Source organism: Marmota flaviventris, chromosome 9 (assembly GCF_047511675.1).
Source record: "Marmota flaviventris isolate mMarFla1 chromosome 9, mMarFla1.hap1, whole genome shotgun sequence".
Classification (NCBI taxonomy): domain Eukaryota; kingdom Metazoa; phylum Chordata; class Mammalia; order Rodentia; family Sciuridae; genus Marmota; species Marmota flaviventris.
Genome location: NC_092506.1, coordinates 75,609,146 through 75,628,285, shown reverse-complemented (window position 1 = coordinate 75,628,285; position 19,140 = coordinate 75,609,146). Strand labels below are relative to the sequence as shown.

General features: G+C 34.1%; 1 protein-coding gene across 3 annotated transcripts in view; it reads left to right on the top strand.

Moving 5' to 3' along the window:
- The window catches only part of Grm5 (glutamate metabotropic receptor 5), a 428,521-nt gene that overhangs the window by 351,239 nt on the left and 58,142 nt on the right, over positions 1-19,140 (top strand). For all 3 annotated transcript variants that reach the window (XM_071616595.1, XM_071616594.1, XM_027942484.3), the window contains exon 6: positions 2,813-2,939. In XM_071616595.1, coding sequence (XP_071472696.1) covers positions 2,813-2,939 — 127 coding nt within the window. The remainder of the gene's footprint in view (positions 1-2,812; positions 2,940-19,140) is intronic.

Genomic DNA, 19,140 nt, shown 5'->3' with positions numbered 1-19,140 from the left:
CTTCCACCATTTTTCCCTACAGGCCCCAGCCCCTTTCTTCCTTTTGATCCTTTTCAAAAAACACTTACTAAATGTTTATATACAGTGATAAAAGAGTTCTGAACTTTGGCCCATCTTACAACTAAGCTCTTCATGTGAAATCCAGTATAGACCCAACCAAGATATCAATTGTTCATGCTCTCCACTTCTTCCTGAAAAACACTTATACATTGTAAATAACCATAGAGAATGTTGATTTTTTGACTCTTCGCAGCAATACATTTTAAGCCTGTAACTTCAAAATGCTGAATGTCTTTGTTGAGAGACTTCTTCACATATTTTTTCTACCCTATTGTACTGGTAATAATCTATACAATGGGAACTGAAAGGTGGCTTAGTAGTAATCACTTACTTAGTATGTGCAAGGTCCTAGGTTCAATCCCTAGGAATGTAAAAAAGAAAACCATAAAGAACTTTACACATTGGAAGAATTTGATTCCCTATTATCATATTTTTAATGCTGATTATCTTCTAATAAAGTTTTAGAAGATAATTTTTTTCTCTGACTTTCTAGTCATATCTCATTTTCATTCCATTAAGTATACAGTTGACAACATTCTTTTAATATAGTTTAAAGTTATTACTGAGCAAATTTATTAATGGTAGCACCTCATGGGGTTGTTCAGAGATTTGTAACTTAGTTTCCATGAAAGCGTTTAGTCTAGAAAAAAATTTGAATGAGTTACAAATTGTTAGTTATAAATAAAGTGTCACTACTTTCAGTGCTAGGAAAGAGAATTTTCACTATGTCTTTTATTCAAACCAAATGTAAAACAGAACCAAAAAAATGGTTTTGAATGATCAGAAGACATACTCAGTTGCCATGATTAATTTAAAGACATTGCAATATTGGGATTAATCTAGGAAAGGTACATAAACTTATTTTGGCAAGATACTGAAATTTACAACCAACAAAAAAAAATAAACCATAGGAATTCAGTGTATTTCTTGGGAGGAAAAAGCAGCTTTTATTCACCAATCCTTACTAAGGTCTATAAAGAGAATCTTTCATAATTTTAAATACGCCTATCTATATTATGTAATCTACTAATTTTCCAATAGTAGTTTTACCAAGTATAGTTGAAATTACTTTATAAATAACATTCTTCCTTCCTCTTTACCAAGTATAGTTGAAATTTCTTTATAAATAACATTTTCCTTCCTCTATAGGAGTATTTGTATGCTTATTGTTAGTGAAGAATAAGTAATATTTTAGGGAGTTCCACACATTTTTGTGGTGTTAACCCTCAGGCATTCCTACAGAGTAAGAATTACTATAATCAATGCATAGGCTCTGTTTGAGGCATCTTGGCATTAGCTGAAGGAATAATGAAGGCACATAACTGCTCAGCGACACTAAGCAAGACTAGAACCTGGACATCTTTATTCCAGAACCAATCCTCTTTCTCTTAAATTTTTCATAATATCATGAAGCTTTCTTCTAATAAGTCCCAATATTTGTAAGTATGAGTCTTCATGTCTAACATATGTTATTTAATATCTCATTCACCCTAACATAAGATATAAGCTGACTATACTTCAGTATTCTCTTCTAAAAATAAATAAAATAAAACCAGTTACCTCATTCCAAGCTGTTCTAATGTTTTAATGGTATCAGAGCACGTGGCATGCACTAAATAGTCTGTAAATAGTCAATATTATGGTAAAGAGTTTTGTGTCTGGATTAAGCAGATCTAATTAGCAATTTTGCCTTATCTAGATGATTTTAGGGAAAGGATGCTTCAGGACCATTTTTCATCATTCCCTACTTACAATGTATTGCTGCAGTATCAAGAATCAGCACCAGGGACAATGCAAAATGTAAAATAGAAGTGCCACTTAACAGTTATATTTGGCTATAGATGTTTTAAATAGTATTATTAAAGCTCATTAATAAAGTTATCATCTAAGACAAGGAATATAAAGCAAAATCAAAAGTGTTTCCATTATTTATAAGAATGTTGAATGAATTCTGCCTCTATTCCACAGAAGGTATTCATGCATGTGATGGCAGGAAAAAATAAAAGACACATCCATTTCTAAAGAATAACGTCTGGGACTCTTTCAACTGTTAAATTATTTCAATTATTTTATATTACCTTAAAAATCAAATAGATTAAGCAGCATATAATAATCTAAATGATCTTTTTTTTTACAACCATCCTGACAAAAGTAAATTTATTAAAGAGGAAAGAGTGGGCTGAAATTTAAATCAGATTTTTAGTAGAGAAAGACCAAGAGATCACATCCATAAATCCTTTGTCTTCTGCCTCTGTTTCTGTCAAATATAAATTACTAATTATCAATATAGATAGATTTTTAGTATTAGGAGACATGCAATGGTTTTGTTTTTTTTTTTCTCACAATTACTCAGCTATTGGAGGAAAGCCAAGAAAAATTCAGAGAGCAAAAGGTCTTAATTTATAGGAAAAGAAAAATATTCAGTTGTTTACATGTTTCTGTGTGTATACATGAGCACAAACACAGGAATTTAGTTAAATACAAGTATCCAAAGATAATTATCCAAAGACTTACATATTATTTAATTCTCACCTCAGTTAACAACCAACTTGGGATGTTAGACTCATTGTTCAAACTCATCCTTAATTTATTTAATTACAAAATGAGAATATTGATTCTCATTCAAATTGATGATGTTTGAAAGAATGTATGTGAAGACCCTTTTTGCTTTGAAAAGCAGTACATTTGAAGAAATGATTGTTGGATTTTTATCTATACAAAATATTAACCAAAATTTAAATGTTTTCCTCAGGTGATCCGGAAGGGAGAAGTCAGCTGTTGTTGGACCTGCACGCCTTGTAAGGAGAATGAGTACGTCTTTGATGAGTACACCTGCAAAGCATGCCAGCTGGGTTCCTGGCCCACTGATGACCTGACAGGTACATGTATCACAATCTCATCCCCTTCCTCTAAAATCAACTGAAAACAGGCAAACACAGTAGAAAAGGATCATATCTTCAAGTATTTCTCATGTTAGGTGGTCTTATTTATGGGACAAATAATTCCCTAAAGAACACAAGCCTTCCCAAAGGCTGAGCTAATCATGACAATCTATAGATATTGGGGAGGATCCATCTAGACCTCTCTCCTCATCCCAAATTAGATCAAAATTCCTAGATTGTCAACCCATCCTCAAGACGTTCCTAGAGATTCATAAGCAGGGATTCAGTTAAGTATGTCATTTAAGGAGCACAGGGGAACGTATTATCTAAGAAAAGACTGAAATATATTACAACATATTCAAGAGCAAATAGTAGAGCAAATTGTGTTGAAATTTGACAAAAATTATTTGCTACTCTTTTTATTTTTAGTTGTAAATAGCCACGATACCTTTATTTTATGTATTTATTTTTATGTGGTGCTGAGGATCAAACCCAGTGCCTCACACATGCTATGCAAACTCTCTGCCACTGAGCTACAACCCTAGCTCCTAAAATTATTTGCTGTTCTTAATGCTTTTTCTTAATTGAAACCAGGAGCCTCTTACTAATAAGAGCTTTTAAATTAATGTTGTCTCAGGTCAAAACTTTTCAATGCTTGTTTATTTTTTCTTTTTTTTTTTTTTCTGGATTGGCTTTTAGGTTTTTAGTCCAAAGAATGATGTCTGTATCCTTGTTTTTCATTCTATATTTCAAAGCCACTTCAAGTTTTCACAATACCAAAGCTGATGTGTCTCCTCCCAATCTTGCTTCCAACTTTTCATCAATATACTCAGTGTCCTTTTTGCCTACTAATGAAATAAAGATATAGAAATTAAAATACTGTATTTACCTTTAAGAAACTCACAGTTTTAATGTGGAATGGTAAAAAGTAAAATTTATTACAATATAATGAGGGCATAGACTTCTGTACAGGAGAGAATGAGAAGGGCACCCATGGGGTACAAAGGAGCACTCTAGGCAGAAGGCTCACCATATGATATGTCAGGCCATCTAGTGGCCAGCTTAACCTTCAGTATTGAGATGGATTTTAATGCTGGAAGATCATAAGGTCATCAGTGTTAGACTCCATCCCTTACAGGATGAGTGATTATTCATGCTAGTTTTATTAGCTTACTTCAAAATCCTGGGTATACAAGTCCTGTGATCCTGGACCTTTTGAAACTTGCTTACATTACAGTTTTTTAGCAATTGGTATTCATACTGAATACTTTTTCATTAGTACATTATCATTACACAAAATAGTGGGGTTCATTTAGGTAAAATCACATCTGTATGGAACATAATTTGCTCCCCTTCAGCCCCTAGTACTTATTCTTTTCCTTCCTCCTTCCCACTAAAATTTGATTTAAGAAAACATCCAAGTACTTTGTGATTAACACTTGAGTCCTATTTTTGCTGACAGGGAAGTTTTCTGATGTTATTCATCTTGGTATACCCAGAGCTTAACTCAATGTTGAATTTAAAGCCTTTAGGAAATTTTATGAAACAGATTAACTACTGGGTATGTGTTTATGCATGCATGAACATTTACATGTATAAATATATGTATACAAAATTTAAATGCTGGGGGAAAAAAGGTATTATGATTGGTTTTCTTGGAAGTAAAACAAGGAACAATATTGGTGACATTTCCTTTACATTGATTTTATATTTTTTTCTAATTTCAACCTGAATTATTGCTAAATTTTAAAACTTTTTTGCATGTTCAACTATCTTTCATAGGGAAGAAACTTGTGGGCAAATACAGTTGTCCCTTGGAGTCTGTGGGGGATTGATTTCAGGACCTCCCACACATACAAAAATCTCCTGATGCTCAAGTCCAATACATAAAATGGTGTACTATTTGCATATAATATAGGCATATCATCTGTATACTTAAAGTCATTTCTAGATAATTTGTAAGACAAAAAATGTAAAAGGCTATGTAAATAGCTGTTAAAAAAGAATTTTTTTAGGAAATAATGACAAGTAAAAAAAGTCTGTACTTGTTTAGTACACATGCAGGTTTTTTTCAAATACCTTGATTGACATGCATTTGGTTGAGTCCATAAATATACTACCCATGAGTAAAGAATCAGACTATATATAGATGTATATTTATGTCCTATATGAGACTGTGCTGCTGAAAATGAAATTGAGCATAGCCTGTTATTTTATTAATTTAATAGGTATGTGTCTTATTATTACTATTTTCATTATAGTAATGGGTAATGGAGAAATTGAATTGAAAACCATTCATGGTTCCTACATCTCTTGGTCCCCAAGTAGTGTCCTTATATATTTTAGCATGTTGGGGAAAACAGGCACACATGTGCACAGACTGACAAATTGTGTTGAGAAGTATGAAGTAAAAGAACAGGAGTTAAAAATGAAAATATTAGAGAATAATACATTGTGGTCAGAAAAGGTTTCTCTGGAGAAGTGAAAATTAGCTGATACCAATATGATAATAGAAATAACTAACATGTGATGGGGAGAAGGGCATTTTGTACCAAGAAAATAGCACACATACAGGTCTATATATGGAAAAGGTGTTTGGAGAATGGTATCAGAAGAGATAAAGAAGAATAACATAGGCAAAATCTTGTACAGCCTAAAAACATGCTCAGGATTTACATGTTTTAACTGTAATGAAAACCCATTATAAGGTCTCAGTGGATACAAAAACATTACTACTCAAGGTATACTTTTAAAAATAGCATTCTGATTGCTATGAAGGAGAAAAAATTGGGTACAGATGGAAGGTAAGAGCGGGTAGACAAATTGGATGGCTGTCACTACTGAGGTCTCAGTCTCCTGAACACAAGAGTGCTTCGGAAGTATATGAGACATATACTTTGGTTTAGAATTGATAAGGCATTTAAAAAGATGTCAAGCTTAATGTCTTAAAGATTGGAAAAAGAGATACATCCTTTCATAAAACCAAGAGTTTAAATTTTTATCAGATCAGTTTGAGACGCTTTTGAGATTATTAAATGGGAATTAACTCATTTAATAAATTCAGTCATTAGTTTGTGCCAAAAAATATAATAGGTTCTAGAGTTACATAGATATGCTCTAAGTTTTTTAAAAAACTCAGAGTCTAGTAGGAGAAAAACATGTAAACATATAACAGGACAGTGAAGTTAGCACTAGAGGTGAGCAAGAAATGGGTATTGAGGACAGCACTGTGAACTTTGCAGAATTTGGGAAGCTTTAATCTTAAGGCATAAGTGGAAGCTCACTTTAACAAAGTGACCATGAATATATGACAAAGCAGCTCTTTCAGAATTATTAACACCATAATCTAAAGATCAAGGAAGGGCTGGGTTTTTTTTTTCATTTTTCCCCTCAGTATAATACGTGTGCATGTTTTATTTGTTGTCTCTTTTCTAAGAGACTTTCTGTAAAGACTATTCTTCCCACTGCTCATTCTATTTTATCCCCCTTTCTAATCATCTTTCCAGAGTAACAAGTATTCTTTTGGTTAATGTTTTTTATTAGTGCATTATAGTTATACATAATAGTGGGGCTCATTTTGATACAATCATACACGCCGGGGAATGTAGTTTGCTCCATTTCAGTCCCTGCTGCTTCCTCTTTGCCTCCCTTTCTCTCTCCCCCTCTTCACCTTCCTTTACTCTAATGGTCTTCCTTACATTTATTTGTTATTTTTATCTGATGCATTATAGATATACATAAAGGTGGCAATCACTGTGGTATAGTCATAGAAGTATATAGAAAAATTTGATCAATTCACTCTGCAGTTCCTCCCTTTTCCAATCCCTCTTTCTTCCCCCCCCCCTCAATTTTCTTCCTCTGCTCCACTGATCTCTCTTCTATTTTTATCCCTTTTTTTTTTACATTTTTTTAAATCTAGTTTTTGCATATGAGAGAAAACATTTGACCATGGATTTTCTTAGTCTGGCTCATTTCACTTAGCATGACATTTTCTAGTTCCGTCCATTTACCAGCAAATGCCATAATTTCATTCTTCTCTATGACTGAGAAATACCCCATTATGTTTATATACTGCATTTTCTTTATCCATTTATCTGTTGATAGGCACCTGGGTTGGTTCCATAACTTGGCTATTATGAATTGCACTCCTATTGATCTTTTCTGTGCCTATATCACCATATTATTCTAATTTTAGATCTTTTGGATAAACACCAAGGAATGCAATAGCCAGGTCATATGGTGGTCCTATTCCTAGTGTTTAGAAGAATCTCCATTCAGCTTTTCAAAGTGGTTGTACTAATTATCAGTTTCACCAAAAATCTATGAGTATACATTTTTTCCACATCCTCACCTGCATGTATTATTATTTGTATTCTGGATGATTATCCTTCTAACTGGAGTGAGATGAAATCCCAATGTCATTTTGATTTGCATTTCTCTAATTGTTAAGGATGATGAACATTTTTCCCATATTTATTGGTAATTTGTATTTATTCTTTTGAGAAATATCTGTTTAATCTTTTTGCTTACTTGTTGACTGAGTTGAGGTTTTTTGATATTATTTTGAATTCATTATGTATTCTGTGTATTAATCCTCTGTTAGAAGAATAACTGGCAAAGATTTTTCTCCCATTCTGTAAGCTTTCTCTTCATGCTCTTTTTTCCTTTGCTGTGCAGAAGCCTTTAAATTTGATCCTGTCCTACTTTATTTCATTAGTTCATTGTGTTTTTTTTTTTTCTGCGCAGTCTCTCCATCTATTCTGATAGTTTTAACTCTTCCCTACATGACTCCCATATTGATTCTTGTTTTTATTTCTTGAGCTTTAGGAAACTTATTTAAGTGGATACCTGCACCAATATGTTGGAGTGTTGAGACTATACTTTCTTGTGGCAGTTGCAAAGTTTTGGTCTAATTCATAGGATTTGATCACTTTGAGTTGACTCTGGTACAGACTTTTGTACAGAGTTTCCTCACATTGAGTTCATCAAAGCAATTGGTTTACTACTCTGGCAAATAATATTGGGGACTCCTGCATTGCCAGACCTTATAGTAATTTAAGTTTACCACAAACTTGAAATGAGTCATTATTTTACAAATATTTCTGCTTAGTTTAATAACTTTGATACTGCATGCTCTCTGTCTCTGCCAGCCATATCACAAAACAACTTTCTCTGACCTATCTAAACACTATTTCTGTTTTTTTTTCCCCTGGGATTTATTGTTTTTCATTCCACTTCATCTGTATCATTCAAATTTGATGTATTGCTGGCTCCATCATTAGTTCATTGTGTTTTTTTTTCTTCTGCACAGTCTCTCCAAGTGAATTTATCTATTCTGATAGTTTTAAATCTTCCCTACATGACTTCCAACAGTCCAGCTTAGCCTGCATTTTTATACTGAGTTTCAAGCACACAAATCTTACTACTTGCTGAATGTGTCCATTTGTTTAGTCCACAGATATTTTAGTCCAAGATGTCTATACCTCATCATTTCACCATGATAGACTTGCTTTTCCCATTATGTCTCCTATTTCAGTCAATGACACCATCATTACCTTAGTTGTTCCAACCAAGAAGAAATGGGTTATCTCAGACTCTTCTCTCCTTTTGGCCACCCATATCCAAGCCTGATTATCAGGCCTGATTATTTGAATTGCTAAATATTCTTAACCTCCTCTCTTCTCCATTTGTACAACTTTTCACATTTGATAATTGCAAATTGCTCATTTCCTTTTTTGCATATTTTATGCTTCATGCCTCAAAGTCTACTTTTCATCTTGCTTCCAGAGAATACATTCAAAATATAGTTCTCTTCCTTCCATTTAATTGCTCCTATAGAGAGAAATAAATATCTTTTTTTTCCTACCTAAGATCTATGATTGAGTCCATTTTAACAAAAGAAAACCATGCAATTTTTTAAGATAAATTTTACATGATGTGGTATGTTTTATAAAAAAATAAAGACCCTAAAAGTAGGGTAAACCTCTATATTTTATATGCTAGGTTTAATGGAGAAGTGAATCATCAGATATAAATATGATTACATTTTTTAAGAAAAACATGGGACCTAATTATTATAAACTAGAGGAAACTTGGCAAATCCTATTCGTGAAGATCACTCTCAGTGATCCTGTTTCTAGAGATAAAGATCTTCCTTTCCTCTGGGTATGAAAAAGTTTTTTGAAAAATGAGGGTTTAATGACATGCTTTTGTGGAAAAGGCCATAAAGAAGCTAAGGGTGAGCTTTCTGCTTCTGCTAATATTTACATGCTAAAGTGACAAATTTTCAGATAGTGTATCCTGAATCCATCACTCAACACTTAACAGTGGTTTTGTATCTCTGAGGATATACTCCAGGTTTTCAATGTGGCACACAAAACTTCCTCTCTCCTCCACCCTTCTATAGTCATTCTAGATTCAGTAGTCATAGCTTTTTACCTCTCATTTTATTCTAGTGTCAAACACTGCTTGCAATCCTCATCTACACACCATGTTCTTTTATTCTTCCATGTCTGGACATTTATTGTCTGTCTGCCCAGAATGTGTTTACCTCTCTTTCTAATTGAAGTAACTCCCCCTCTACCTTCCCTACTCTGCATGGGTGTCAGCTTCTCCACAAAACCCTCCTTAACATGTTCAACCTGCTCAGTTTTTTCTGTATTTATAAGAAAATGTTTCTTCCCTCTTTGCACCATTTGTTTTCAAACTAGATTTTAATTACCTATATACCTATCCACATCTCTTACTGAATTGATGTTTTCTTAAGGACACAACTGTCTTCTTTCCATATTTGTAATCCCAATACTTCATACAATGCCCAACATAAAGTAGTCACTCAGCAAATATAAGTCAACCTGCAGTAAAATGGCATGGAGAGTGGTAGATGAAAAGCAAAATAAATTTTAGGGCCAGCCTAAGAAGACAGCCTTTAACTAAGGAGTTTGCATTCTATCCTCTAGACACAATGGGACCAATGGAGATTTTTTTTTAAAAAATGAAATAATTGGACTTTGGATACCTGCACAGATGTATATGTGTGGCTCTGTGTGTGTGTGTGTGTGCATACACGCACACACACATTTTACAGGATTGATAAATGCCAAACCTAGAAAGTTCTCCACATGTTCAATCTTTTGTTGGAATCTACAGGACTTTTCTAAAGAGCCTATAGCTATTTGCAGGCCTAGATCACTGACTGATTCAAAGTAACAGCTCACTTGGAACTTCTCCCTGGAAGATCATTCTGACCATTTCAGCTATGCCAAAGTCTGTCACAGAGGCTTGGGGTTAGCTTTAGGGAACATTATTAGCCTTTATTCTTCCCACTTGGCTTCAGTTGCCCCACTTCAGTCTATAACATGACAGCTCAGGTCAACTTTGGGTAAATGCTGTCATCATGACAAGAAGAACTAAAACTTATATGGTTCCTATATGCCAGACACTGTTTGACATGTCATTTCATTTAATCCAGATCTAACCCTGTAAAATCATTAACATTTTAGCCTGTGGCCAGCACAAGCTTCATAGGTGAAGGTTGCGCTACTTGAGAAATCCAAAGGGAGTTTAAATTAAAGAGATAGACTCTAATTACCTTTAAACCACCTCCAGGATGGCTTCTCGTACCCCCAGCCTCAAGCTACCTATTAGAGTAGTGAGCTTTACTGAAGAGATAGCGAGAAAGAGAGAACACACAAGGGAGTGGACTTTTATTGCAGAACAAAAAATTCTGGAGAAAACCCCACCCAATGAAGATTAAGGGAGGCAGTGTCCCAAGGTCAGGTGAGACAATTGGACCTGGGGGGGGGGGGGGTTGTGGTCAGTCACGCCTCCACACGAACAAGCCCTTGGACCTGAGAAGGGTGGGGAAAGCGCCTCTCGCCCAACCATGGAGGTGACTCAAAATCACGTGCAAGGATGGCCTCCCACAAACATGACTAAGAGATATGAGTTTACCCAGAGTTAAATAATTGTTCAGAATAACTAGAAATTTCAATCAACAATACTAATATTTATGTATATATTTACCCTTACATTTGGGAGTGTGTGCATTTATTTTACATAAATAAAAAACTGAAATGAAAGTTATTTAATATTAAGAAAAGATTTTTATGAGTGATAGGAGTATGGATTACTTTTTGTACCCATAAATGCATTTTTATGTGTCTATGAACAAATGTATATATTATTGGATTATATTATGAAAATATATTTTTGTCATAAAGCTAGGCATATTCTCAGTGGCAATCATAAATTGTCAGGAACCAGTATCTAGGAATTAAAATGAGTGAGAAAGAGAGTCAGGTATGAAAATTAGGAAGACAAGAAAGAAATAAGATTAAAAGTGAAAGTTGAGAGCAGACCATAGACAATGTTGCCAATTCAACTTCCTTTCTTTGAGAACAGTAAACAATCTAACAGTCATTTATCGTCATCAAGTACCTATGATAGCAGTGAGTAGGATAAACAGGACCTCTTCCCTGAAAGAGAGAAGCTTACTAAACATTACAAATAGTAACAAGACACTGAGTATTAAAAAACAAAGACCAGAGAGAGGCAAGAGTCTTTATCTGTGGTAGTTAATTTAGATAAAATGGAAAATTGCCTCTTTAACTGGGGAGTGATACTGGCCAAAGATTATTGTTGTATTGTGTGCATGTATAAATGTGTAATAACAAATCCCATCATTATTGTGGAAAGGAAAATAAATAAATAAATAAAATTGCCTTTTCAATGACTTGTATACATAGAAGAATTCAAGTGAAAATAGTAGCTGGCCAACTACATTGAAAGTGTTTCAGACACAGAATCCATAACTGAGGAGAAACAGAGTGTAAGGGAAAAATGAGACAGGAAATCTAGACAAAGACCAACCATTGGAAGACTTTGTAAGCCATTATAAATACTTTAAAGTTTACCCAAAGGGAAATTAAAAGCCAAGTATTTATTCACTTAGCCACCTAGCCATTCGTTCAATAAACATATATCTAGTGTCTTTTCTGCTTCAGGTATATGGAAGAAAAAAATCTCCTTCTGCCCACCCTGAGTTCATTGGCTGAAGCCTCTATAGTAAAAGACATATTAATAAGAACAATATATGCATTTGTTTACTATAAGGTTCTTGTTGGTTGTTGGGGTCTTGTTTGCTTGTTTTTTATTAATTTTTTACTTATGTATGACAGCAGAATGCATTACAATTCTTATTGCATATACAGAGCGCAATGCTTCATATCTCTGGTTATATACAAAGTATATCCACACCAATTTGTGTCTTCATACATGTACTGTGGATAATAATGATCATCACATTCCACCATCATTTCTAACCCCATGCCCCCCTCCCTTCCCGTCCAACCCCTGTGCCCTATCTAGAGTTCGTCTATTCCTTCCATGCTCCCTCTTCTTATCCCACTATGAATCAGCCTCCTTATATCAAAGAAAACATTTGGCATTTGGTTATTTGGGATTGGCTAACTTCACTTAGCATTATCTTCTCTAATTCCATCCATTTAACCTGCAAATGCTGAGTAATATTTCTTTGTATTTATATGCCACATTTTTCTTTATCCATTCATCTATTGAAGGGCATGTAGGCTGGTTCCACAGTTTAGCTATTGTGAATTGTGCTGCTATAAACATTGATGGGGCTGTGTCCTTGTAGTATGCTGTTTTTAAGACTGAGGAGATGGATAGCTGGGTCAAATGGTGGTTCCATTCCCAGTTTTCCAAGCAATCTCCATACTGCTTTCCATATTGGCTGCACCAATTTGCAGTCCCAGCAGCAGTGTATGAGTGTACCTTTTACCCAACATCTTTTTAAAAATATTTTTATTTATTTATTTATATGTGATGCTGATGATTGAATCCAGTGCCTCACATATATGAGGCAGGTGCTGTACCACTGAGCTAGAACCCCAGACCTTTCCCAACATCTTTGTCAACACTTATTGGTGTTTGTATTTATAATAGCTGCCATTCTGACTAGAGTGAGATGAAATCTTAGAGTAGTTTTGATTTGCATTTCTCTAATTGCTAGAGATGATGAACATTTTTTTCACATATTTGTTGATTGCTTGTATATCCTCTTCTGAGAAGTGTCTTTTCAGGTCCTTGGCCCATTTATTGATTGGGTTATTTGGTTTTTTTGGTGCTTAGCTTTTTTAGTTCTTTACATACCACAGAGATTAGAGCTCTATCTGATGTGTGAGGGGTAAAGATTTGCTGCCAAGATCTGTGAAGTGCTTATTTGTTTTTGAGGGAGAGCTTTCTATGTTTCCCAGGCTGTTCTCAAATACCTGGGCTCAAGTGATCCTCCTGCCTCAGTATCCTGAGTAAGCTAGGACTACATATATGCATCACTACACTCAGCTAATATAAGTGTCATGGTAACATGAGAATTCTCATAAAAAAGTGAGGACTTGACAAAGCAGTTAAACCTGGGTGTTTGTACGCAAGTCTGGATGGAAAATTAAGAGCTGTAGAGAACTGTTAGGAAAATGATACAGGTGAAGTGGGAAAAATTACCAAGGCCTGTTCATTTATTTTCCTAACTGGGTCGCTTTATCTTTGGTGATAAGGATGATAATATAAGATGCTACCTTCCTCAAGTACAGGGAGGATGCCTCTCACATGAGGGTATTATGACCTTCTCAGAGGAGAAGGGTGAGTTAAGGTTAGGAAGTACTTACTATACATGTTGCTCCCTAAATTCCATCATTCCATTAAAATATTCAGAATGCCAAAGTGCCATGTTTGGGGATAGCATATCATGAACCCTACCACAGGCAATATTCTAAGTGCTGAAAATATTTCTATGAACAAAACAGATAAAATTTTCTTCCCCTATGATGTTTACATTCTAGCAGAGAAAATAGTTTTCAACATGGCAATTATCTCGGGGCATATCCAAAAAGTGAATGAGAAAAGAAAAGCAATTCTGGTGGCCAGCTTTATAAATATTATTTACATGATCATGTTGCAGACAGTGAATATTGTTTTAAATCATGAAATAGAAGGATACTAGTTTCAGAAGAGACATCATTTGCAAAGAGGGAGAGGAAGCAGTCAGATGGAAATAACAGAAGGGGTTACAGTTATATCAGTAATGTGTATCTGTGTGTGTGACTTGAAACAAATATGACAATGTTAACATTTGTTAAATCTGGATTTTTAAAAATTTGTACTATATTTCTTGAATATTTAAAATGTTTATGATTTAAAATATTTCATACTATTAGAACTACTTAAATGTTACTGAAAGATACAACTTAAAAGTAAAAGACAAAATTGGAGATTGCAAAAGGAGAGTAAGAGAAAAACACAGTAAAGAAATTCAGCAAAAATCAATGTGAATCTAATGGTAGTTTGGACAATTATAATGTAGTGGGAATAAAAAGCAATGAAGAGATTGATTAGAAATTAAAATCAGTATTACTAGGTAATTGATTCTCTGAGAAGAAGTTAACTACAGTATGGTTTGGTTTGAGAGAGGAAGGAAAAAAGTGGCCAAAGGCAGCAATTTGTGCAAGGCACTCAGAATTCTCTAAAAGCCTCAGCCAGGCTACATTTCATTGCACACCATTCCCTGCCATGTATCTGCAAAAACTGTCCTAGAATAAAATCTTTAATTTGTTTTCTGTCAAAGAATTTCAAAATGGGAATGTAAGTAGCAACAGCTCAGAGATCTTCAGCTCCCTCATCCAAAACCACAGAAGCACTTCCAGGTGGGTTTGCCAGCCTCCGGCAACCTTCCAATAAACCCAAATCCAAGGATAAAAACAACGTGGCTTTCCAGAAATAACTCCGTGAGAAGCTTTATGATGGGAAGTTAGAATGATTTCCTGCTTTTTTACTCATAAGGAAATATATCTTATTTATTAAGTGCAGAGCTGTGAAATGGAAGGAAGGCAGTACATATCGGCATTTTAATGCCAATTGGGACATTCTCTAGGAAGCTCTTTTGGTTCCCTGAGTTACCTAATTGCTTTGGAGATTGAAACCTTTGTATCTTCACTTAAAGGGGGAAAATTAACACAGTCAAACACAAAGGAGTGGATGGGAAAGTGAGGGAATAGAGGAAGAGCTCCAAGAGGGTGGAAGCGTTGACAGGCCTTACAACCCCAGCTTTCGGGCTCCATTCTTACAAATATCAATTTCATTTATGTTTCTTAGCTTGTCCTACTTCCGCAGAACTTTTTCTATTTGCCTTTTAATAAGTCAGCACATTAAACAAAAACATGTGGGGAATTCTTTTCATTACCAATAATTATAACTATTTTAAGCATTGTCCTTTTGAATTCCGTGAGGCAGATGTTATTATTTTACAATGAAATTAACTCAGTCAGACTCTGTAAATTGCTCAAGATCACAAAACTAATGGAAAATCAAGCCTGTGGGTTTATGCTATACCACCTCCTTTCTCCACAATCACATTTTAGAGTCTTGTATTTTAAGGAAATTATAGAAAGAAAAATTTCAGCTTCAAACTTGTCAAATATCAATTATCTCAGACTTTTCTGATATTTTTTTCATTCTAAATATGTTGAAAATGTTCTGGCTATTTGATTATAACAGTTGGACTTAGACAGGAAATGGAGGAATCCTTGCCATTTATTATATATTGTGTATTTCTGATTCTTTGGGGGCTATTTGTTAAAATTTTAGATGAGAAATATGTTTATTTATTTATTTTTTAAAATATTTATTTTTTAGTTGTAGGTGGACACAATACCTTTATTTTACTTTCATATGGTGCTGAGGATCGAACCCAGTGCCTCACGCATGCTAGGAGAGCACTCTACCTCTGAGCCACGACCCCATTCTGAAATATGTTTATTTTTATTGCTAAAATTATAATAGTTTCTGTTGAAATAAAAAAAAAGAAACAGGTTTTCAGAACAGTGCTATCTAGCTTCTTGTCTTCTAGAGTAGGCAATAATCTGAATGGAACATACACTGAACAGATGGTTATCCTATCATTCATTCATTCATTCAACCAGCAAAAGATTCTGTGATCAAGTTTCAAGTGTTTTCAACAGAATGCTAAGGTCTATCAATACAGATTGAAATGGAAAGTGCCTGACCTTCTATTTATATGGAATCACATGTCCATAGTGGAAGAAGGCTGATTTATGTAATTGCATAAATGCAATATGCAATGATGTAGAGATGTGAAACATACAATAATGGAACCATTACCAGATGCAATGGTGGTACAAAAGATAGAATAATTCATTCATAAATATTTAGTGAGTTCCAACTAGATGGTAAACTAGCATTTGTTACTGGGTATGCAGTCATGATGGAGCCACAATTCCTACTCTTGAGTATCCCAGAGCCTAGCCAGAGATGAATGCAACTTCTGTATGTTAAGTATGTCTGGGATTAAGTAGGAACAAGTTAATGTTTGTCTAATGAAAACATAAAAGAGGAAGGAAGAAGTAAAGAAAGGAATGAGGGGAAAAATAAAATGCTACTATGAGAGGAAGCATTGATTAATACAAAAACTTTGATGAGAGAAAATTAATGAAATCTTGAAAATTTAGAGGTAACTTCCAGGCAGAAAGGAAATCACTGCATGTGAGAATGAAAAGTTAAGTACATCATAGAGAAATTTTCAGACAGAAAGAACTAAAAAGAATGATACATGTCTTATATAAGAAATGTGTATACATCTGAAAAATAGTTTTTCCAACATAGCAAATCTCTTCAGGAGCAAATACATCACTATTTCTCATTTACCTTTTCCATCGAAGCCTGTATTATGGGAGTCAGCCTTTTCTAAACAGCAAACATCATAATGGTGATCAGCTGTGAAAGAAAGTGACTGCTTTATTTAACAATAGGATTTCTGTTCCCTAACCACCTTCTAGATTTCTCCTTTTAAGTTTGCTGCACACTCATATATACAATTTAAGGAAGTTGAATTTTTGACAAATGTAGTACCCAAAAATATAGCTGAGGATTTAAAGATGTGTCTGCAACAACTTATTTTTATTATCTCCCGATAGCATGGGGTTTAAATCAAAAGGCTTTAGAGTCAGGCATAGTCATGTTCAAACCTGTGTTCCACCAATGACTCATTGCATGACATCAAGCAAATAAATTTCCTTCTCTGAGCTTCAGCTTTCTTTCCATAAAATGGAGATAATTGCCACAACTAGTTCTTAGGATTGTTGAGGACTTTAAATAGCATACAAACAGTTTAGAACCCATTAAATGTTCAAATATTTTAACTATTATCACCTTTGTTACTAAAGTTTTAATAGCTAAATGAATAGAGGCAAATGGATTGATTTAGAAATGGAAAAAAATGAGAAAAATTGGGAAAAGTTTCAACATGACACTTTTAAATATCTTTTACATTTAGAAGAAAAGTATTCTAAGTCAATGACTATCCAGTCAAATGGATGGCACAGTAGGCAATGGTTTTGTATTTGTTAAACTAAGCTTACTATCATAGACATCTATTCTAACTTCACTCAGGCTATCTTCTTACGGTTTATAATTCGAAGTGAATAAATTATTCCAGTTTAATGGTGACCCCAAGTCTGGTAAGATAGCCTTGAACCATGACAATACTAAAAAGTATCTGCCATATTTTTTTAAAATTTTATCACTATCCCTTATTAAAAGATTTATAGCTTCATTGATGACTTCATTACAGACTTGATATTTTCCTCACTGGCAAGACAAATATATATATATATATATATATATATATATATATATATATATATGTATATAAGTATGTATGTATGTATATATATGTATGTTTGTATATATATGTATGTATGTTTGTATATATATGTATGTATGTTTGTATATATATGTATGTACATGCATACATACGTATACATATATATATATGCATGCATACATACTTATATATTTTAACCATAACAAAGTGGATCTAGTCCCCTCAATGTTTTTCCATTTATATACAACTATAAGTTTCAAGTCAAACTAAGAACACAGTTTCAGGTTCTCCAGATCTCAGTCTTGATCTGCTTTTCTTTTTACAACAGTGACTGGTGATCATACCAAGGCTTTTGCTATTAAACATCATCTATACACTGAATATTTCTGAATTTAATGTTTTAGCCCAGACCTCTAATCTAATCTACAGACATGAATATCAACTCCCTACTTCACATATTTATTTGACCAACAGGTATCTCACATTGTATATTACAAAGCTCAAAGTCCAGGTCTTTGCCTTCCTTGAATCCCCAGGCTGCTCCATCCTCAGTTTTCTATATTTCACTTGCTATTAAGTCTATTCTTTCAGTAGCTTAGGACAGTAACTTTGGAATTACCTTTAGACTTTTCTCATACCTTTTATCGGTCAGGAAATCCCAATGGCTCCTTCTTCACTTCCATAGTTCTACCACTTCCCACTACCTCCACTATAGGTCCCAGTATATGGACTATCAATTATCATTAATCATGTTTACTGATGCAATAATTTCTGGGCTAGTCTCCCTTATTGGACCCTTGACCCTATTTACAGCCTCTTTCCAATACCCAAGCACAGACATGCAAAAATGTAAGAATTTTCCAACTGGAAAGACTGACAAAAATTAATTAAAACACAAACTATCTAAAATATTAAAAGAAAGCACATGAAACAGAGAAGAAAAGGTAGAACTGGGTGAGAAAGGGATAGTTTTCAGTATTTAGTTGGTTGTATTTAGTTGGTAGCTATCTCATTCAAAAATCAAACTCCTTACAAATTCTACTTCTGTATGACCTAGCCCTTTGTTACATATCTTCCTGTTTATGCTTCACCTCATCTGGTCCCCCATCCCAACACATAGGTCCTTTTGTTCCTCCATTACAACATCTGAAGTTTCTTTACTTTTTAAGTTTGGTGAATGAAAAATTCCCAAGCAAAGGAAACAGCTGGGGAAATGATCCACACATGTTTAATATCCTTTCTTCCAAGTCCTTGTTCAAATGTCTACCAAAAGCAACCAACTAAATACTGAAAATTATCCCCTTCTTACCCAGTTCTACCTTTTCTTCTCTGTTTCATATGCTTCAATATTTTATATAGTTTGTGTATTTAATATTTTATATAGTTTAGGTATTAATTTATTTTGTCAGTCTTCCCAGTTGGAAAATAAACTAAAAGGCAGGGAAATTTTTGATGTATTTTTTGTTAACTTGGATTAATAAGCTCCTAGACTACAGTAGACCC